At 40.7% G+C, this 22,695-nt stretch overlaps 1 protein-coding gene across 1 annotated transcript; it reads right to left on the bottom strand.

Annotated features, from left to right (window-relative positions):
- Window positions 1-14,070: 14,070 nt before the first annotated feature.
- CCN3 (cellular communication network factor 3) lies at window positions 14,071-21,738 on the bottom strand. Its single transcript, XM_032415966.1, has 5 exons — window positions 21,538-21,738; window positions 21,181-21,406; window positions 19,847-20,098; window positions 18,431-18,645; window positions 14,071-15,571 (listed from the first exon to the last, which is right to left on the bottom strand). The coding sequence occupies exons 1-5, from the start codon at window positions 21,607-21,609 to the stop codon at window positions 15,275-15,277; spliced, it is 1,062 nt and encodes a 353-aa protein (XP_032271857.1). The 5' UTR covers window positions 21,610-21,738; the 3' UTR covers window positions 14,071-15,274.
- Between the last annotated feature and the right edge of the window lie 957 nt (window positions 21,739-22,695).

Below are 22,695 nucleotides of genomic sequence, written 5' to 3'. Positions count from 1 at the left end.
ATGCCAGTAGCAGCCCCCCAGTTATTAGGATCAAAAATGTCTTCGGATATTACCAAACATCCCCTGGGGAGCAAAATTATCCTCAGTTGAAAACGTTGTGCTAATCAATGCTTAACCATATATAAATTTTTTTTTTTCCAGATTATTCTTAAAGCATTCTCAAGGAGAGCTCGAGTTTCAAAACACTAATGGGAGAAATTTTAGAGATTCTAGATTGTTCAAATTGTAAAAGAGAACTTCAGTTTTTTCACAAAGTTAGGAAATTCAGAAATTAAAACATTGATGATAAGCCCAGAGAGGTCACTAAACAGGAACTGCTTTCATTCAGTGAGAAACAAAATAAGATCTCCCATAGGAAATTTTGAGGTCTCTTTCTGTATGGAATATTTAGAAGTCATGCTATTGAGATCTCTTGCTTAGTGAAAAGTCATTTGGGATGGTCTCAGAACATGCCCCTGCTTTGCTCTCCCCAAAGCCTTTCAAATGACTAGAGTTTGACTGGCTGAGTTTGGAGCAGCTGGGACTGATAATGGCATGGCATCTAGGAAAGTTGTACATCTGATATTTGTCTTCTGGAAAACCATCTGCCTGTCCACAGCCCCTGTGAACTGCCCGGTCTTTGAGTCTGTCCTTGAAGCCTGAGTAATCCCATTTCCCCACTGGACAGGAGAGGCTGGCTGAGGTCATTATGACGATTCATTAGCAGCATGTTGGGCTGTAACTCCCAAAGGAGCTTGAAATATTGATTTTATGCATGTCATGCTAAAGATTGAACAGTTGTAATCCTACTTTGTATATTACTTCTTGCAGATTTAAAACAAGATGGCTTTGCCACCAGTGTAGCTGACATGCTCTAATTAATCTTTGTGGAAAGAGTTTGACATGTTTAAATGAGCTCATCCAAATAGCATCAGTTATCCTTCTCTGATACTGAGGATATGTTGGAATGAAGCATGATTTGGGAAGAATAGAAATCTCACCCTTCTTTCTTGCTTTTTCTTGGCTAGATTTGTCATCTGCAAAATGGGTTATGATTTATACAGTCTATAAGAGTAGTGTTGTAGAACATATTTTGCTATGCCTTACAATACCGAGAAATAGGCATATTCCCAGTATGCCTACGTATGACCATGGGGTGACATCCATTTAATGAAGATTGTCTTTTCCAAGTTCTCTAATGGATACTGTTTAAGAGCTTTCTAGAAAAAGCCATAAGCCACAAAACCAGCAGGATTCTTTACTATTCCTTTGGAAAGTTAGGCAATTAAATCTTACATCATTTGTGGGAAACATGACTGATGGTTCAAATGAACTTATTATAAGTTATTTCTTTTGAGCTTACAGACTGCATATTTTTCTCTCAAATGCCAGCATCATTAACTAAAATGTGAGAGTACTGGAACTCTAAGGGATCTTAACAAGTAAAATGGGCAGAAAAATCAGTACCTCAGTGAGTAGTTATGAGAATTGAATGAGATAATGTGTGTAAGGATAATTTGGATTGAGAACCAATCCAATGAAAGTTGGAGCTATCTCATTAGGATGGAAGAGCATATATCAGACCTAAGAATCCAAGGCTCCTTCCTCAAGAATTCTATGGTCATTGTTTCCACAAAGGGTGAGGTCAAAGTCATGCTGAAAGGAAATATATCAGTTTTCATGTATCACAATAGACTTTTTTTTTTTGGTTTGAGCTTGTTTTGTTTTTGAGGAAAAATCAATCCTTGCCCTGAGATACTGTACCTTCTTAGGTTAACTCCTGAGGATATCAGTTGAATCTCTTGAGGACAAAAGATGAAACTCAGAACATTCATTTTTTGCCTCATTCACAGAACTCTGATCCAGCTCTACCCTCATAAGTCAAACAGGTTATTGAGTAGAACTTCCATCAGCCTCAGGCCAATTCCTCAGGCACTTGAGTTTGTAAAAGTTAAGTAGCCCTAAAGGGACTTTATTGGGGAGAGGTGGAGTTATCTGAGAAATCATATTGGACTTTGGAGTGGAGGGCTTGAGAGAATGTTAATGTGAAAAAAATAAGGAATATTAAAGAAATATAAAGAATTCATTTGGAGCTATCTTTCAAAGATTTCCTTTGCTAGTGAGGCACAAAGGAATGCCTAAGTTGGACAAAGTTAACCTCTCCTTTATTACCACTCTTCTTTTGAGATCTACTCTACCTCTCCCTTTATATGTTTCCATCATAGTCTAGTAAATATTTGGTATAAGGAAGAAAGGTAAAGTGGCTTTCAGGGAAGAGCAGGTATTAGTTTCCCAGTCATCTTGTGGACACTTGTGATAATATAATTGGGAGAATGCATTTCCCCTATCTTATCCTTCACCTTACCATAGATTACCAAACGAAGCTGTTATAAGTGTTGGCATGATGGAAGCAGGTCAGAGGCCCAGAATCTGGTAATAGCAGCAGGAAAGTTCCTTCCAGGCTGGAGAGAAAATAGAACTGAATTCTTTGAGTACCCTACATAGGTTAGCAATGAGTATCTTCTACAATAGAAAAGGAGGATCTTGCTATATTTGAGTTTCATATGTGCTCAGTAAATGTTACGTTAATTAATTCTCACATAATGATATAACATGTCTTCATGGAATTAAGTTTGGGGATTCCAAACATCAAAATCATAGGGCATTTTGCATATCACCTTCTTGAGAATGACCTTACCTACACTGATTGCTTAGTAAATATTGTCTTGTTAAACTGAATCAAGATAGAGAGGTATTATTTGTGACACATCATCTTGTGTCACATAAAGAATACTTGTAACAGGAGTTACACTCTAGAACATTTGATATGATCTTCTGCAAAGGACAGAAACATATACAAAACCAAGATAATTGTCTTGTCTGGTAGGGGTCATTGATTCTTTTAGCTAAATGACTCACATATATTGACCATTTTTGCATATGGTCAAAAATTTTAAAGCCTAGCTATAATGTTTCCTTTTCTGTTTGCAGCACAGTTAAGGTACTTAAACTTCATAAGGAAAATGTCCACAAGATGACAAACGTTGACTTTTCCTCCTTATTGCTCCACTAATCATCCAGAGGGTTGGGAGTAGAATGCCAAATAGGCTTTTTTAAATATCAAGCATCTGGATGATGAAAAATTTGAATTTATATTCAAATGTCTTGGAGTTGTATAGACAGTTAATGACCCCTAATAAAAACTTACACCAAATGGGAATTTAGAATTTACAGATTACTTTTACAGACATTTCCCCCCTAGAGTTAAAGAGAGCAGTATCTTCTTTAAGCAACTATGGCCTTAATCCTGATAAAAATTGGGTGTCTCGTGGTGAAGAAGGACCTTTAAAACACAATGGTGTTAGAGCCTTTTGTTATTCAGGCATGGACAAAGAGAATCAACAATATCATTTAAGACTGTGCTGGTGTTAAGTCTAACAGTTCAAGTAAACTATCCAATTCCAATTCTTGCCTTGATGGGTAGGTTGGGGGATAGCAGGCCAACGTTGCTGTCCAGACTCAAAGAGACAAAAAGGGCAAATTTAGGGAGAGCATGTTTGGAGGACATACATCAGAAACTGGGCCAGCTTAAGGCTAAGGATAAGACTCAACAAGAACAGTCCAAACTAAGGCATATAACTAAAAGGAGGTTTGCTGTGAATCAAGAAGGGGAGCATGGAGCAGTAGGTGTGGGCAGGTATGAACCTTGGATGGATTCCTGAGATCATCACTGATGGAACTTTCCAGAATTTTAGCATCAATTTTACAAAGGTAAACTGTTTTATTTAAACAGTTTTGTTTGCTTATCTATTTGTTTGCTCATCAATTAATACCTTTATTCACTCATCTAATCTCTCTATCTAATGATCCTTCCATCCTCTCATCAATTTATTCTTTTATTTTTTAATAAAAATAAAATTTTAATAATATATCCAACATTTATTGAGTACACATCTTGTATAGAATTATTGCTTGATATTTCGTAGAGGAGTGAAGAGAGTTAAATACAGCCCATGAAGTGTTATCTATGACCCATAATAATGGCTATAATAATTTCAGATTGAGCATGAGGCTGCTCAGTGGACTCTATTATGGACGGATAAAGGCTTTTCTTAGTTGTGCTTATGTAGAAATTTATCCTGTGTTTGCTTTCCACCTCTTAAGTTTAGGGATGATGCCAAGATGGCTCAATAAAGGCAATCTGATGGTTTAGCCTAGAAAAGAGGTCATCAGTGGGCACACAGCAAATGTTACAACTCACTGTCATCCCAGTGGACCAATGGACTAGGGAGTGCTTGCACTTTCTAAAAATCTTTTGAAGAAAAGAAAGCAAGAAACTAGTTAAGTTGGAGAGAGAGAAGAGAGGGAGGCAAACATAAAAGCTTGGAAACAAAGCAACACCCTTTTACTATTCCTCTAGGTGGTTCCTCATGAGTTGTGATGTATCAACTCTCCCTTAAAATCAAATCATGTAACTAGCAGGGGAATCTGAAATAGCAAAGAACACCTAAATAGGCTTTTATTCTATAGAAGTCACAAATCATGAGTAGCTTAAAATTTGGCCAAGTGCCTGCAAGAGCTCTATATAACCAGTAAAATCACATTTGCCTCTGTGTTTACTGCCCCTGTACAACATGCTACATACACTTAGCTAACCAGGGTGGGAGTGATGGCTTATAGAAAAAGTCAGGGGGTCTTGGCTGTTACTATGTATTTCAGAGTGAGACTGCAGAGTTCAGGGAATACCCAAGTCAAATAATAGCACTCCCCCCTTCAGAATACAATAAAATATCTTCTCTGGACATTTTAAAGCTATTCACTCATCAAAGAAGAGAAGGGCACAAAACTAAAAGAGTAGTGGAAATTAATGTTGTGCAGCTTATGAAATTTGAGGCCCTTATAAATCCACAGTTCACTTACATAGGATTGAAGAAATGTATAAATCGATACAAAGTCTTGGTAGAAAAACATGCCCACTAAACAGCAGGGCTTTTAGAAAACAGTACTTGTACTTTACTTTTGTTCCAAGTTTGAGAGATCTGTATTGCATTAAACCTCCTGGTGTGGTATGAAGTTCAGCTCTTTTTTTAAAGAATCTGTGTCCAACATTGTAAGAATGTATCTGTGATGACCAATCTAATATGACAAGAGGTATGTGGTCAGACCTTAGACAATCCCAAGCTTCAGTTAAGTAAAAGTATTAACTAATTAATGCATTTTTCTTGGGTATATAGTATAGGTTGATTTAAAAATGTCAGTGAAGACCTACCAAATGGATGAATTGTTTTCAATATATTGAAGGAGTGGTAACTAGTGAGTAACTTGGGTTGTAAACAAATTGTTTGAATGAAATCATCCATTTCAAAAAATGATCTGATTCAATGATTCTGTCTACAAAGCTTTGTTTTTATAGATGCACCTTGATATTTTATTTGAGCAGCCTAACAAAGCAAGTGGTCCCATAAAAAAAAAAAGTCAAATTCATTGATTGGTTGGTATAGTTTCTTTTTTATAGCTATCTATGAAATAAAACTGTTTTCTAATTGAAGTATAATTAAAGTACAATGTTATATTAGTTTCAGGTGTACCTGTATTGATTCAACAATTCTTACATTACTCAGTGCTCATCGTCATAAGTATAGTCACCATCTGTCACCATATAACATTATTACAATATTATTGACTGTATTCTGTATGTCACACTTTACATCTCCATGACATTTATTTTATTACTGGTAGTTTGTACTTCTTAATTCCTTTAATCTATTTCACTCATCCCCCCATCCACCTCCCCTCTGGCAACCACCAGTTTTTTCTCTGCATTTAACAGAGAGAACTGTTTGTTCTCTGTTTATTTGTTGTATTTTTTAGATTCCACATATAAGTGAAATCATATGGTATTTGTCTTTCTCTGTCTGACTTTTTTCACTTAGCATAATACCCTCTAGGTCCATCCATGTTGTTGCAAATGGCAAGATCTCATTATTTTTTTTTATGGCTGAGTAATACTCCATTGTATATATATGTATATCACATCTTCTTTACCCATCCATCTGTCAGTGGACACTTGGGTCGTTTCTGTATCTTGGCTTTTATAAATAATGCTGCAATAAACATAGGGGTGCATATATCTTTTCAAATTAGTGTTTTTGTTTTCTTTGGATAAATACCCAGTAGTGGAATTACTGGATTATATGGTAATTCTATTTTTTAATTTTTTTGAGGAACCTCCATACTATTTTCCACAGTGGTTGCATCAGTGTGTATCATCAACAGTACACAAGGTTTCCTTTTTCTCTGCATCCTGGCCAACATTTGTTATCTCTTGTCTTTTTGAGTCTAGTCATTCTGACAGATGTAAAGTGATAGCTCATTTTGGTTTTGATTTGCTTTTTTCTGATGACTAGTGATGTTGAGCATCTTTTCATGTGTCTGTTCGCCATCTTTGTCTTTCTCGGAAAAATGTTATTTAGGTCTTCTACCCATTTTTTTTAATTGGATAATTTGTGGTTTTTTGGTGTTAAGTTCTTTATGTATTTTGGATATTGACCCTTTATCAGATACGTCATTTGTAAATACCTTTTCCCATTCAGTAGGTTGCCTTTTCATTTTGTTGATGGTTTCCTTTGCTATGCAGAAGATTTTCATTTTCGTGGAGTCCCAATAGTTTATATTTTTGCTTTTGTTTCCTTTGCCTGAGGAGACATATCTAGAAAAATGTTGCTAAAACCAATACCAAAGAGCTTACTGCTTCTGTTTTCTTCTAGGGGTTTTCAGGTCTCCCATTTAAGTTTTTAATTCATTTTGAATTTATTTTTGTGTATAGTGTAAGAAAGTGGTTCATTTTCATTCTTTTGCATGTAGTTGTCCAGTTTTTCCAACACTGTTTATTAAAAAGATTGTCTTTTCCCCATTGTATATTCTTGCCTTCTCTATTGTAGATTAATTGTCCATGTAAGTGTTGCTCTATTTCTGGGCTTTCTATTCTGTTCCATTGATCTCTGTGTCTATTTTTGTGCCAGTACCATACTCTTTTGATTATATAGCTTTGCATTTTCTCTTGAAATCTGGGGTTGTGATACCTCCAGCTTTGTTCTTCTTGCTCAAGATTACTTTGGCTGTAAGGTTGGTAGGATGTAGTTTTATAGCTGGTTTCTTGGTTGACTTTTTCATATCTCTACCACTTTGAGGGATGTTGTATAGATATAGTTTTAATTAATATTTGCATTGCTCATTTCATTACCAGTGCCTAAAGAGACCAGAATAAATCTGAAGGCTATGGTTGTTATTTTCTAATCCAGAAACCAGAGTGCTTTTATTGTAAAGAGTTCAGCCTTCAGAATGCTCATTATAATAAAAGAGAAAAGAAGGAGGAAGAGCATTTCAAGCTCTTGGGGGCTGGTGGCAAGTCATGCTGCAGGCGGTCTGGCCTCCACAGCTGGGTGCCCCTGGGTTTGAGTCCTTATCTGTCTCATCTATAAAATAGGGCAATAGTACTCATCTTGTAACACAGAAATACTAAGTTGTAAAGATGATGTTTATAAGTGCATGGCACATAGTAGGTACTCTATAAGTCAATATGGATGGGACCACAGAAGTTGGTGAATTCAATATCCTTGTTTCGTGGACATAGAAGTCCAGAAGCTACGCAAGTAGAACATGGTTTTTTCCAAGTTCAGTGTCTTCCAATATGTTCTGCTACTATGTTTTTGCCTTGGCTGAAGAGGAACGTGGTAAGGGAGGACTGAAGAGAAATTGGGAAAAATTTAGTGGATAGCATTTTGTGATGGGCCTTGAATGATAGATTAGATTTCAAAAGGTGAAGCTAATGGAAGAAGGACATCCAGTTAGATGATATAGCAACAGGAAGAGTCTGGACACAGTAAAACTTGAGCCCTTTTGCCAAAGGGAAAAAAGATCACATGATCCCTCTGAACAAACCATTGGACATAGGCTTGGAGGATAGATAGTTCTCTTAATGAGGGCTTATAGAGAAACCTCTGAAACTCTTGCCTTTCTGTGTCATGAAATCTTCCAGGTACGTGCTTAGTAGGCATGCGAGACTCCCTTTTCCCATGGTTGCTGCAGAGAGACCTTTGTTAGTAGCTGACCTTCAGATGAGAAACTGGCTTCTAAAGAGGCTTCAGATGAGGAACTGGCTAATATAAGAACAGGGGTCTGAACTGCCCCAGACTCAGTTTTGGGACATTACTTTCTCTGGATCCTTTCTGGACTTTGGGGGGCACCCAATATGGGACTGAGCTCTAGGGAGCCCATTGTCATGAAAATAGTCAAAATGGCAAGCAGAAGAGGAAAGGCTAGAAAGATTTGATAATTTAATATGAAAAACTGAGGTCTGAGGAAAAACTAACACAACCGCCCCAGACTATAAGGTTCCTGAGGGCAAGCACTGTATTTGCCTTGTTCTCTGCTTCAGTTCCAACACATTACTTAGAAGGAGGTAGATGATCAACCCATATTTGTTGAATTGATTACTCAATTTATTAACACATAAAAGAAGAAACTCTTGTCTTCATCCCAGTGGTTGGTGAAAAGCTCAGGACCACATTCCTGACAGTTCTTGGTCTCAGAATTTGTACCCAAATTCAATGGGTTTTTTTGGCTAAGAACTGCTTATGTCCCCCATGCCTCCTGTCACGGAAGTTCCTTAGGTGGTGACCAGTATCCAGAGCACACATTCTCAGAGCTTAGTACTAGCTCTTCATCCATTTGACTCTTTTGAACATGGACTACCTACTTCCTCAACTGGACTATTTGTAACCCCCAGAACATAGACAATAACACAGAGGGATTAAATGCGTAAATTCTGGATTCTGAATGTGAGGGTTCAGATCTGGGCTTTGCCACATAATAGATTTATGATCCTGTGTAAGGTACTTATCCCCCCAAAGCTTTGTTTTCCTCATCTGTAATTTTGAGATGTAACAGTACCCAACTCATAGGATTTTTATACGGACTAAAGTAAATGTGCTAATCTATGTAAAGCACTTTGCTTATTGCCTGGTACTTAATAATCTTGTAAATATTATTTCTCTTTTTCCTCTACTTTGTCCCTTTTAAAAAAATCTTTTTAAATTGTATATATTCTAAAACCAACATTTAAAATATTTCATATTTATGAAAGTAAGATAAATCACACAATTGACGGTGTATCCTAGGTGAATTGGCATAATTTTTATTTCTTTTTGCTACATAAATTAATAATACGTCTTATTATTGATGGCATCTAAAATGAGATAAAATTGGAAATTATTGTTGTTACTGATAGTCTGACTACTACGTGAAGTATGCAAGGAGATATGAAACTTCAGTGTAGACATTGCACATCATTCTGAGGCATCAATTTTACTTGAAGATTTGGGTGGGAAATGTTGAATATGCTAACCAATTAGAAATCTTAAATGCTATTTTTTTATATTTAACAAACATGGATATAGTAAAGAGAAGTCAAGATTTACCTGATTTTTAATTGAAAAATGTGGTGTGCCACAGAAACTTTGACCTGAAATGCTGGATTTCTGCTATAGGTGTTCATTACACTTATCTGCTTGAAGCAATGTGACAGAAAAGTATGAGAAGCACAATGAGAAGCAGTGGTGAGAAAATCAGACAAGGTCTCTGCCCTCATGGAGCTTAGAGTCTTGTGGGGGATGGACTTGAAAACTAATAACAGAGATGGGGTGTTTTAGCTGCTGTGATAGTAATTGTTACAAGAAGCAGTTGAGCACAAAGGAGGGAGTGGTCAGTTCTGTTGGTGGGAAAAAAATGCCAGTCAAGAAGTCTTCTCAGAAAAGATGAACTTAAAAGTAGATTCTTGAACAAGGATACAGAGTTTGGGGAGATGACAGGGCCCACCCAATAGGATCCTTGTAGTCTTTGTCCTTTTCTTCTGGGGGCTGAAATGCTCTGCAAAGTATCAGGGAAGATTCTCCCTGCTGAGATTTAGAAAGTTTTAGAGGAACTAGAACATGCATTTACTGGCATCTCCCCTGCCAAGGTCCTCCGAGGATCCTGTGGGTGGCCTTGCTTCAGCAGGACAAATCTGGGTCCGTTTGGGGCACACTGATCCTTATTTAACCCACACAAAGAACTTTGTAACCTCTTCCAGGCTTCTGAACCTAGCAGAGGAACCTAGCAGAGGTTCAGAAGCCTGCTTCTCAGATTTTGCTAATAAAATATAAGTCCAAGCAACATTCTCTTCTTGGATTATAAAACATTTATTTTCAGGCTCCTTCCAGTAGAACCAGTGGTCAATTCATTCTGTGAAATTCTGCCATTTGAATGCAACTATATCTTCTTTTGTAGAGCTCCCTGGGCTGAAATTCAGACCTTCAGTTTCTTGTCCTAAGGAGAGATACACATCCTTTAGGAAGAATGGTACAACAGTGACATCCTTACCCTTTGCACCTCCTGATTATCCCCAGAACAGCTGGCTTAATGTAACAGTAATTCACAGTCCTCAGCTGGATGGCTGCAGAGAATTCGTCATTATTCAGAGTTCAGCAAGTGCCAGTAGTGTTATTGAAGTGGTAATTGAATTTGGTGAACCCTCTGTGGTCCAGACAGCATAGCACTGCAGCGAGAACCATGCAGTGCAGTTAAGATGAATACATTTCCAACAATAATGAATCTTCAAACTAAGCTTGATAGCACACAGCCAAAAGGACATACTGTTTTGATAATTTGATTTATGATATTGAGCATTTTGGATTGAAACCCGTGCAGAAGCATGACAATGTGTACCTACAGGAAGATCCTGGGAAAAAAAAAAAAATCCAGTACTGCCTAGAAATCTCTGTCGAAAGTTCTATTGAAAATCTCATCAAGCACAGATATGTATATGACAAATTATTTCCTTGTGTAAAGATGTCCTTGCCACATTCTTGAACTGAATCCTTGTGGGATGGAAGAAAAATTCCCAAATAATTTTCAATGAAGTGTGCCTTATCACTAAAAGGCAATTAAGTGCTTTCAGAATTTCACATTCACAGAATGATCTCAACAATCTCACTACTTTGCAATGCTGTTTCTAAAAGAGAACATTTATAGTTTGGGAAAATAGCACAAAAATGAAAACTGCTGGAATTGTTTTGGTTGCTGAAAATACACTTGGCCTCATGGCTGTGGTGCTGAAGAAAGGAAAGAGCTTTGGCTCTGAGCTCAGGCAGACCCTGAGTTTGAACCCCAGCTCCTTCATTTACTGTGTCCTTAATAGGCAATTAGCTTCCTTTATACTCTCCATATTTCCCTGTAAAAATGAGGTCAGTAATGTCTACCTCTGAATAGGACAAGCAGAGACTAAGGGGCAGAGCTTGGCTCTACTGGATCTTATTATTATAATAGCTGTCATTTGCTGGCCTACTATGTGTCTGGCACAGTCAAGTGCTTATGAACACATATTATCTTAACAACAATGTGTGGTTGATACTTAGGGTAACCAATTTGGCCCAGTTTTCCTGGGACTGTCCGATCTTACAAATAAAAGTCCTGTGTCCCAGAAATCCTCTCCGTTTGGGACAAATGAAGATGGTTGGTCACTCTATCAATATTATGGTCTCCTCTTACAGGTGTGGAAACTGAGACTCAGAGAGTATGTGCAAATTGTTCAATATCCCACAGCTGGGAAAGAGTAGGCCTGGTATTCAAACCCAGGCTTGAATAACTCCAAAACCTGTACTCGTTCTGCAGCCCTCAACCCTGCTCAGTAAATGTTGCTTTCCTTGCCATATTCCTAGAACATTCTGGACTTAACGGATATTTATAGATCAGGTCACATTTTTTCAAATGTTTCAAACTAAATTATAAATTTAGTTATAATTTCAGGACTGCATGCATGCATGTGTGTGTTTGTGTGGGTCTGAGAGTGGAGGATTGCTCTCCAAGTGGCAGTGGTAATGAAAATGATAGTTTAAAAGCCTAACGTTTATTTCAAAGAACATTCTATCTGCTGTCCATCCATTCATTTTGTCCATTCACTCATTTATTTATCCATCTGTTCAACGGGTTTATAGTGAAGTCTTACTGTGTGCCAGATACTGGGGTAGATACAAAGAAGATTAAGATGCTGGCCTGGAGATGCTCAATGTCATGGAATTTAAAGAATGGGTTGTAAAATACTGTGACACTATGAGGCAAGCCCTCCATCATTCCCACCTCCCCTTGCACACTCAAGCCATGCAGATCTTCTCTACTGAAGTTCCAAGCTTATTCCTGATACTAGGTTTTTTGCATTAGCTCTTACTTCTGCCCAGAAGATTCTTTCTCCTAATCTTGGTCATTCAGATCTAGGATGAAATGTGACCTCTTCAGAAAGAGCTTCCTTGACCACCTCCAGCTAAACTGGCCACCAAGAAATTCTCTCTTAGATTGCCCTGTTTGGTGATCTTCATAGGGTTTATTTATCACTATTTGATACTCATCTTCATTGATCATTTACTTGCTTTTTGCCTGCTTTTGCCAACAGAGAGAATGTAAATTCCAGGAAGGAGAGGTAACTTGTTTATTTTATTGTTTGTTCTATTTTCCCAGAACTTAAAACAATGCTAGGCACCCAGAAACAGTCAGTAAGTGTTTTTTGAATGGACAAAATGAATGAATTAGCAAGTATTTTGGATGCTGGAAGGGGCAGCCCACTCAACATGAATGAGCAGAGGTATGAGGGGAACTTTGCTTGAAAGGATATCTTAATTTAGCCTTACCCTTTTATCCCCCCTGCTTTAAAAGGTAGTATGTTCTCAGTTAAAAAAAAAAGAAAGAAAAGAAAAAGGTAAAGAAATCACAAGCAACAACAAAAAGGCCCAACTTGGCATAACACTATAATACTTTATTGTATATTGTCTCCTAGTTCTCTTTACATTTGTATTCACAGATAATTTTGGAACAAAAACAATTCACTTTTTTCACAGTTCTATACTTTTTGTGGGAGGTAAGTATTTTCTTACATTTTCATTTTAAAGATAGCTTTGTTTTCATCATAATGGCTGTACTGGGATTATCCAGCCAAATCTACATCGTTGGAACTTTGGATATTCCCATTTTGCCATTGTGGATAATATTGGACTGAACAGGCTTGAAGAGAGATTGTCTTTGCATGGATTCATGTGATAGCTTAAATTAGAAACAAAAGGACTTTGATTTGAGTTCTAGATCCACCAGTTTCTTTTAACTGTTTGTTTAAAATTTTTTAAGTTTCCTCATATGTAAAATGGGGAGGAGTGCTTACTTCACAGGGCCATTGGGCAAATTAAATGCTGCTAATGAAGGCAATGTGCTCAGCACAAATAAGTGGGCAATTAATGTTAGCTGTCCTTAATAACATCCTTTGATTAAACTCTAGAAATCAAATTGGCTTTCCAATTTATCTTAAGGGACAAATAGAAACTTGCTAAATATATGGGTCAGGCAGGAGGCTGTAGGTAGGGGAAGTGAAGTTGGGGATAAGGTTTTTTTTTTTTTTTAAACTATGGAAGAACTCTAGACCCACTGCATCACCCAGAAACTTTAACATAAAAGTTATATTAACTTTGACCCTCACACTGCCCTGATAGCAGTCCTGTTCACTGCTGGGCTCTGCATTGCCTCTGGAAATATGCTTTTCTAGGGACATAGTAAGAGTAGGTTGATCAAGATAATGCTGGTGGTTTAAGCTGGGTAATTGGGAGGATGGAGAGCAATTTGAAGCCAGGGAGGCAAGTTTTGCTTGGCCCACATTCAATTTTTAATACATAGATGTGTCTAGCAGGTTGTCCAGAAAAACATATCAGGGCTTGAGATGTTGGCTTGAGTAAACAGTGTATACATTACTCAGTGCTCATCACGAGAAGTGTACTCTTACTCCCCTCTGTCTATTTCACCCACTCCCACTGAAAACCACCAGTTTGTTCTCTAGTTTCTTTTGTTTGTCTTTTTTTCTTTGTTTTGTTTCTTAAATTCCCCATATGAGTGAAATCATATGGCATTTGTCTTTCTCTGTCTGACTTATTTCACTTACCATTATACCCTCTAGATCCATCCATTATTTATATTTTCAGTAAGCAACTCATAAGCACATAAGTAATGGCAGTCACACACTGATAAAATCATATTTATTTAGTGATGTCTGACAAATAGAGAAAGTAAAAAGAATATTTTAAAAAATGTATAACTTACATATAAATACTTTAAAAGAAAAAAGCTGAACACACATGGTAACATTAAAAGAATGTAATCATTTAAGTTTGCAGGCTTATAGCCTGACAAATTAGATACACATATGTATACACATATATCTTGTTTGTGAGTTTGCATAATTAGGGCCCAAGGATAATTTTTGGGCATGTCTACAATAATTCTGAACTTCCATAAAATTTGTGGTATTTTACCACCACAGTCTTGTTGATTTTATTCTTCTTTCTCAAAATCTATGACCAGCATACTTGAAAGTCATCAAAGGTTGTAATCTGGTGCTTTGGGCCCCAGTTTACTCATCAGTAAGATGAAGAAAGTCTCGGCTGATATGTTCTGCTTCTTCTGAACGAAAAAGTAGTGAGCCCCAGGAGCCTCCAGCATATAGAAATGTATGAAGGCTGAGAGGCCAGGTCATCTCTGTATTAGCGGGAGTTTTCTGTTTAGCTTCTTTCTTTGGAAGGGAGTCAACTTGTCTGCAACAGAGCAAGTTTATCACACCAGTCCACTTAACTAACAAACATTCCATTCCTGTAGATACAGCTTGTTTCCTAGTGTGCAACGCAACAGAAGACTAATAGTCTCTGGATTTCACACTGAAGAGCTACACATTTCCTCAGATCTTGAACTTGGAAGTTCAGGGTTGAGCCACCCAAAAAGAGAGTTCAACAGAGACCCCTCAAGTCAAACCTCAATATATGGCAAAATATTTGTATGACAACATGTTCAGTATGATATTGAACTTCACTGTGACATTCATGACAGTGACATTTTCTTGATATTGCACTAGTGTATAACAAAATAAGATGAGTGTAATGTGATAGTCTACACAGTAAAACATGTATCTGATTTCTTAAATTTATACAAATTTTCATTTGTAGTCAATACCACAGAAGAGTAAATCATCCCTAAGTACTATCCTGAGCTCACCTTGATTTCAAGTTTACAGTTAATCGTATCTTTCATTAAAAAAAAAAAAAATACAGATATAACTGACCTCATATGACCACAGAAAATACATAGGACTCAGGGGTAAAATAATAATTCTTCTTAATTTTTCTTATATTCATTTGATGTTGGGTAGCTACGTTTGCCTCTGTAGGATTACATGTTACATTTCCCCTCTGCTGGTGTTTGGCTTTAACTCTTGGAGGAAGGCCTCATGGTTATGAGGACAGTTGCTGTGACAGGTGCAGGTCCCAATGACCATCACTGGTTTCTTGATGATCTGCCCTGGGGAGCACTGGAACTCCACCTGGATGGTTTTGGTGTTGTGGGGGGTACAGCACCGGCCATCACTACAGACGCCACAGAACCTGGGCTTGTAGGTGTGCAGGCTGGTGCAGTTCTTGAACTGCAGGTGGATGGCTTTGAGTGACTTCGTGGTGCGGAGACACTTCTTTCCTTTCTAAGAAAGAAGAAAGGAGAGATTCGTGGAATGGCTACCATTCCTCTGAGGGACCATTAGGGATATGGAATAAATTGCTAGCTGCCTACCCCCTATCCATTGTTCTTTCTTCTTTGCTAACATGACATTATAGTGTTTGGGCAATTTGGTCAGCTACTAGTATTTGCTTCCCCAGAATATCTGGGAGCTTGGGATGGCTTTGTGATCAAGTTCTGGACAATGATAACATAGGCCAAGGCATTCTGGGAAGCCCTTTGCCCTTCAGATAGGTACAGTTCTTTATTGCTCCCTGCATTCATTGTCTTCCTGCCTAGAATGTGGAAACCATGCCTAATGGTACACAACCATCTTTTGACCTCGTGGCGATAAGCATGAGGGTGAAAGTGTATATAAATAAAGCTATTTTTTCAAGGCACTGGAACAGACTTTGATGTTGTTTTAGTTTATGCATTCTTAGGCATTATAAAAAGAAAGGGAATATACCTGGCAGTGTTGCATACCTCCTAATGCTTCAAATACTTTTCAGACATTAATTCACTTAACATTATTAACAACATTCACTCCTACTAGGATCAATTATTCATGTAAGGAACAACTGTGCAAGCTTCACAGATGAGTAAATAGAGTCTCAAAGGCCTAAAGTCTCCAGAAACATCTAGTGATTGAATGTCTGACACAAGCCCATGTCTTCTATTATACCCTTAGGAACATCTAAAACAATAGGATTTAAGGTTATTTTCCATGAAAGTGGGGTAAGTGGAGAATTTATTCAATATGCCATTAGTAATGGTTGATGAGGAACCTTCATATTGATAATTCAGCACAACACTGACTCTATGTTTATTTCCCACTTAGATTTCTTCACCTACTAATTTGCCATAATTCTCTTCTGCTTTTCACTTTCCTAGGCACAGCCCACAGCTGTGGAGTGGTGAGGCTTGGGATTCTCTTAAATCAGTGGCTCTCAAACTTTACATCAGAATCTTCTAGAAGGTCTGCTTAAACACAGATTGTTGGGCCTTACACCCAGAGTTTCTGATGCAGTAGGTTTGATGTGGGTCCCAAACATTTACATTTCTAACGGGTTCTTAGATGATGCTGCTGGTCTGGGGAGCCACACTTAGAGAAGCACTGGCTCATATTTAAGCATCTTTTGGTGTTAGGAAGTAATGATTATTATGCTAGTATTTCCCCAGATTCCAAATAAATTTTGGAACCTTTATGAAATGTATATATCTTAAATATAGTATCTCCCAATATAAAACTGGGTGCAAGTTACACAAACAAATATAAAAATTTGGCAAAAGAAACAATGGAAAAAGCAAAGTTTTGGAGGCATGACATGGAAAAGCCTTATTTAATAAAGAAGTGTGTCCTTGACAATATTAAAGGCCCCCTTTTTCTTCCTTTTTCATATTTAATGAGTAGCCTGTATTCTTGCCAATGTCCTCAAAGAGGTACAAGGTCAGCAACATCTGTGTGTGTGTGTGTGTGTGTGTGAGAGAGAGAGAGAGAAGCAGAGAAAGACAGACAGGAGACAGGAACAGAGACACAGGGAGAGAGAAACAGAGAGGCAGCTTTGTGGGTGAGCCTACATAACTGTGCCACATGCATGTTGGAATTCCCCTAAGTGTGGGGAGGTGCAGCTTCTAGCATATAATTTTAGGGATGTTTCTATGTGTTCTTTCAAAATTGGTGGAAGAAACATAAATTAGGATGGACCCCCAAAAGTCATATAGCCATGTAGCCATATAACTAATACGACTGCTGGAGACTTATTCTAGCAATAGATAGAAATGATGCCTAATGTTAACAGAGTCATCTCTGCCCAGCCACTTTGTAAATTCATTCTATTTAATCCTCATGACAACTTTGAGGTAGGTACTCATATAATGGCCTCATTATCTGGGGGAAGGAATTGAGGCTTAGAGGTTAAGAAAATTCATCCAGATCCCACAGCTAGTTCATGTGGTAAGCCAGGATTTAGGTTGTCCGGCTCCAGAGTCGCACCATTAAGCATTAGGTGATATTGCCTCGGTGTAGAGATATGTAAATCTTTCATTGTTAAGACACTATTTTGGCCTTAGGTTTGTACAAATTTCCATATAATGGTTCAATTTGAGTATTGCATTTATCTGATCTAGGGCTCTGGTAACAAGGCCTGTGATGTCATCAGGAACCAATCAGAGCTTCTGATCCACATGCCTTATAGTCAGTGTTAACACACTGAGTTGATTCATTTCCAGCAAAAAAGGGAAAGAAATGTGCTATTTTATTTGGCACATATCGCCTTATGCTGGCAAATGTACTATTCCCACTAGACTTTTTAAAATACTGAAAATAATTCCCAGACATCCATTCATTTATTTATCAACAATTGTTTATCAAGCACACAATATGGGCCAGGTAGGATGTTGGGGACTGAGGGTTGAGTGAGGAAGATACAATTTCTATCCTGTGCTTCCTACAGATCGAGCCTAAGGGGTGAGAAAACTGAGGTCAGAAGTGACCACTTTAAAATCAGCTGTGCTTGGCAACTGAGCAGCCAGTTTTTTTCCAGGAATGGAATGAGATTTGCCAGACCGTCTCAACTGGGGACACTATTATAGTTGGCCGGCTCCTCCCTCTACCTGTGGACCTGCTGTGAGTTGCTTGGGATATTTCAGTACATGAAAGAGAAAAAAAAAGAAGAAGGTAAACTCCCTCATTGCAGGAAGCTCTCTGCCTTTTCTCTGGGGTTCACTCCCCGCTAGAGCTGACCTCTGAGTCAACTAGTATCACGGTGACTTTCTAGAACCCAGATGCCCATGAGGCAAAGCTACCTGGCTCTGGGATGGGAGGCTGTCCCCAGGATCCTACCTTATCTGCTGGTTGCTTGTGTTCTTGTTCACAGGGCCGCACCATGCAGAGGCGAGTCTGCTTCACCATTTCACACTGTGGATTCCTGTTGGTGACCCGAGTGGAAAAACCCATGCCACAGCTCTTGGAACATGCGCTCCACTCTGTGGTCTGTTCAATGCAGTTGCTGCTGGAGTCAGAGACCGCAACTCCTACCGTGGCTTCTGTCCTGTAGGCTATGGGATGGACCATTAAAGGCGGCCATATTGGGTAAAACATGGGGATTGCCGAATGATCCTTTCAACCATCATTGGAAAGAGGGTCTCATTCAATTCTGTACCTACTAAACTCAGGTGCTCTCAGAACTGGATCTCTGTATTTATAAACCCCAAAGAGGAGGCACAATGCCGGAACATTCTAGGCCTTCAAGAAAGATTTGTGGAATGACTGTCCAACTTGTCCTGAAGAAGCTTAGGAGAACTGGTCTTTAAGAAGTCTAGCAGTTTGAAGAATGTAGAACAGGATAGCATCAACAACCATTCCATAAGCTGCAGTGTTTTCAACATGTGATTTTATACAGAAAAAGGATCATGATGAAATTTTAATTGGATGAGCCATTAGAACCTACTGACTCAAAATAGTGACGAAAGCTATACTTTGTTCTAGGGAGGTGAAACCGGTTGCTTGGATTATTGGGATATAGACACTTGGACTTTGATTACAAAAAGTTCTGTCTCAGCACTTCATATGTATGGCTTGGGGCGCTTCTACATGGCAGTTCTCCTATCTGCGAGGCATGGCTGATAATTTCTGACCTCAGAAAAGCTGGAAAGCTCTGCGTACGCCGGCATAAATAATCTGGCTGATTCATGGCTTCTAAAATATTCTCTACTGGCTCTTGAATTTTTTTCCAAAAAACCATTTCCTTTAGAAGATAAAACACAAAGAAAAAGCAAAACAAAGATCCTTGACCCTTCCTACAGCATCTGGAAAGGTGGCATTTCTCTGTGACACCTGTCCAGGGAAAAGTAGCATTCTTCAGGAAGGCTGGTCTTGAGAGCACATGGGTAATATCCAGAATCTGGAAAAGACTGATTTTTTTTTTTTTACTTTTATCTCTGTGATGTTAATAAGGGTCAAGCGGGGGTGGACTAAAATATAAACAGTAGTCAGGCAGTAAGACAAAATCAGTCCCCCTGCTCAAAAGAACCACTGAATGCAGCAGGTTCTCTTTGGGAGAAACTGTGTGCAGACTTCAATACCTTGGCTTGGATCCACACACGTGATGTGTTTGTTCTCAGTGGGCAATCTGGAATCCACAACCGGATGGCCAGAAACAGAGGCCAGTTTCTCATGGCAAATCCCAAAGAGCACCCATGCTTCCTGCCTGCCTTTAACCTGTGTGGTGATCACGTTCAGGTATCCGGAGTTTCTTACCTGGAAGGGCAAGGCCTCCCAACTGCCCCTTCTCATCTGAGTCACAGATCCACTTTTCACAGCACTCCCCAGGCACTTCAACTTTTCTGGGAGCTGGGCAGTCGGGCTGGGGCAGGAGCAGGTCCTCTCCACAGCGGGGCACACAGCCGATCTGCCCATCTCTGCAGGCACACTGGTATTTGCAGCTTGGCTGGAAGGTCTCCCCGCTTTGGTAAATGACCCCATCAAACACACAGTTGTCGCCTTCTACCGCTAGAGCATTGGGAAGCAAGGCAGAGGGAAGGGCAGAGAGAAAAATCAAGAACAGAGTGTGGTGGAGAAGCTATACAAGCTACATGCAAATCCTACATCCCCCTTTTTCTCGTTGAAGTGATCTGTTTCTTCTCTCTCTCTCTCTCTGGCAGAGAGATGTCCTCCTGGAGGCCTCCCAGAGCAAGAAGAAACCTTGAAGACCGTCCAATCCTGCCATTTTATTTCACAGATGAGGCAGAGGGAGCGCCACTAAGAAGTGACTCTCCCACAGCTGTTCTTCCCATGATAAAGTCATTTTGCTAGAACCTCCTTAGATTCTCCTACTCCAACAGCTTAGAATTAGAAAAAAAAAGGTGCACTTCGTATTCTCCCAATAGGTTAACTGGTCAAATAGGGAAGGGTGCTAGGATTCCTTGGCATTCCAGCACAATAAATAATCAGTAACTTAGAGAAGAAAGTAAAAGGCTATTCGAAGCCCTCTTATCGGGGGAGTCGGGGGCAGCCTCCGACTCAATGGTGCACCACGGGGGAAAAATGATCCCCCAATCAGTTTCACCAGCCTGAATTGGTTGGTTGTCTGCATTTTATTTTATTCACAGCCCAGACTGGGATTACATAGTCGTCCAGGAGACCAAAGGCTGCTTTAGCTCAAATAGGATCATTACAGGTGTGAAAACAAACCTGCTGGGCGGTAGGTTGGGGGGGGGGGAACTGTGAGCTTGTAAGCCCAAGATTCCAGCACCCCCAAGCACCCCCTTGGAAATGTCCAAAGGAAATGATTTCACTGGCCCTAAACTCTGCTCTCTTCCCCGGCTAGGCTATCCAGATCCCACTGTAAGGAGGCAGGTGATGAGTGCTTCTCACCTTTGCGGGCAGGTTTCCTCTCCGGCTTCTAGCGCTCCCCAAAGCCGCAAGCACCCCCCCCCCCCCGACCATGCCTGGCGCACAGTAAGCGCTCCACAAACATCACCTGCTGTAGCATCCCAATTATTATTTGCACGTTCCCCTCAGGGAAGGGGAGAAGGCGAGGAAAGGGGCAGCAGGCGGGAGCGGAGGGCGGGCGGCGCAGGGGGCCGGGTTACCCATGCAGATGCCCGTTCCCGCGCTGGGGTCGGCTCTGCGGTCGCAGAAGAGGCCGCGGCTCTCCTCGCACGGCTCCAGCAGGGAGCAGGTCTCGCCGCGCTGGCGGGCGCACACCACACAGCAGGAGCAGTCGTCCAGCACGGCTCGCACCCCGGGGGCGCAGCTTGGCGGCGTCTCGGGACACCGGGCCGGACACTGGGCGGGACAGCGCTGGGTGGCCGCGACCTGGAGCGGGCGGGACAAGAAGGAGAAAGCTCTCAGCAGGGACTATCGAAGGCGGGGTGACCCGGGCCGCCGAGCAGGGGCCGCCCTGGAGGGCAAAGTAACCAGAGGCACCTGACGGGAGCGCCGCTCACCTGTCCCAGGACGTGGAGCAGCAGGAAGGCCAGGCCAATGCACCGCTTGGGCAGACTCTGCACACTCTGCATGGTCAGGCTTTTCCCTCCCGCTTGCACGAAACAAGACTGGGCGCTCCAGATCGGCCCCGCTCGCCCCGCAGCAGGTCGGGCGCCCGCCTCTGTTCCCCGGCGGCACCGGCTTAGGTTTTATAGCGCGCTCGCGGGACGCGCTCAAGCCGGTTGGCTGCAGGGCAGGGGAGAGGGCGGGGAGGGTGGGGGGACCGGCTGGGTGGGGAATGGAACGAACCCCGGGGTTGCCATGGCAATTGGCCGTGGGTGCCGCTCTCCTTAGGGCGCCGCCCTGGGGCCTGCGTGTGCCTGTGTGTGGCGACTGGCTTTTCCCGGAGCGCCGGGAGGGGCAGGGTGGAGTCGCGCGGCCGGGCCCCAGGGCTCGCTCGAGCGCGTGGGAAGGAAACGCCCGTTTCCTCCTGGAAGCTGCTTTGCCTTCCCCCAGGACCGGGACACCGGCACTCCCCACCGCGCTGCGCGCTGGCCGTTCCAAGCCGGGCTGCAAACGTGGGGCTCTCCTCAAGGGGTGCCTGCAGTTTGGGGCCATCTGCGGGGGGTTGGCGAGAGGCCCAGGGGTTGAGTCATAAAGGAAGCACATGCAAGTTTGTCACCGTTTAGGGCACTCTTTGAATGTGTTGAGGGGAGGGGAGGGGAGGGAGGGAGGGAAGCAGAGAGAAGAAAGAAAGTGGAGGGAAAAAGCAAGAAAAGAGAAGACAAAAGCAAAGCCAAAAAAAAAAAAAAAAAAGCAAAGCATCGCAGCTTTAGGATGAGGGATGCTATTGGCCAAATGGCAAAAAATTCCTTTGATTCTAATCATTCCAAGTCCCCACTGATTCTTAACCCTCCTCCCCTTCTGATTCCGCAGGCTTGGAAGAAATAAAATTAAAACATAATAAAATAAAAAACATAAGAGCCTGAGGTAAAATACAAGCTTTTTTCCTGATAGAAAAAAGCCTTGAAACACCTGTTGTATCATGCCTAGGGTAAATCAGCACACGTCAAAATCCAAGAGCCTCCGAGAGCTGGTGAGGTAGGCTCAGCTCGGCCACTGTGCAAGCCTCAGTGAATTAGGTAAGGCGCGAGGACGTATTTGCTTTACTTGGCTGA

This window comes from Phoca vitulina, unplaced genomic scaffold, assembly GCF_004348235.1.
Source record: "Phoca vitulina isolate PV1807 unplaced genomic scaffold, GSC_HSeal_1.0 scaffold18, whole genome shotgun sequence".
Taxonomy (NCBI): Eukaryota; Metazoa; Chordata; class Mammalia; order Carnivora; family Phocidae; genus Phoca; species Phoca vitulina.
The sequence above is the reverse complement of the archived record's forward strand: the minus strand, read 5'-3'. Positions and strand labels throughout refer to the sequence as shown.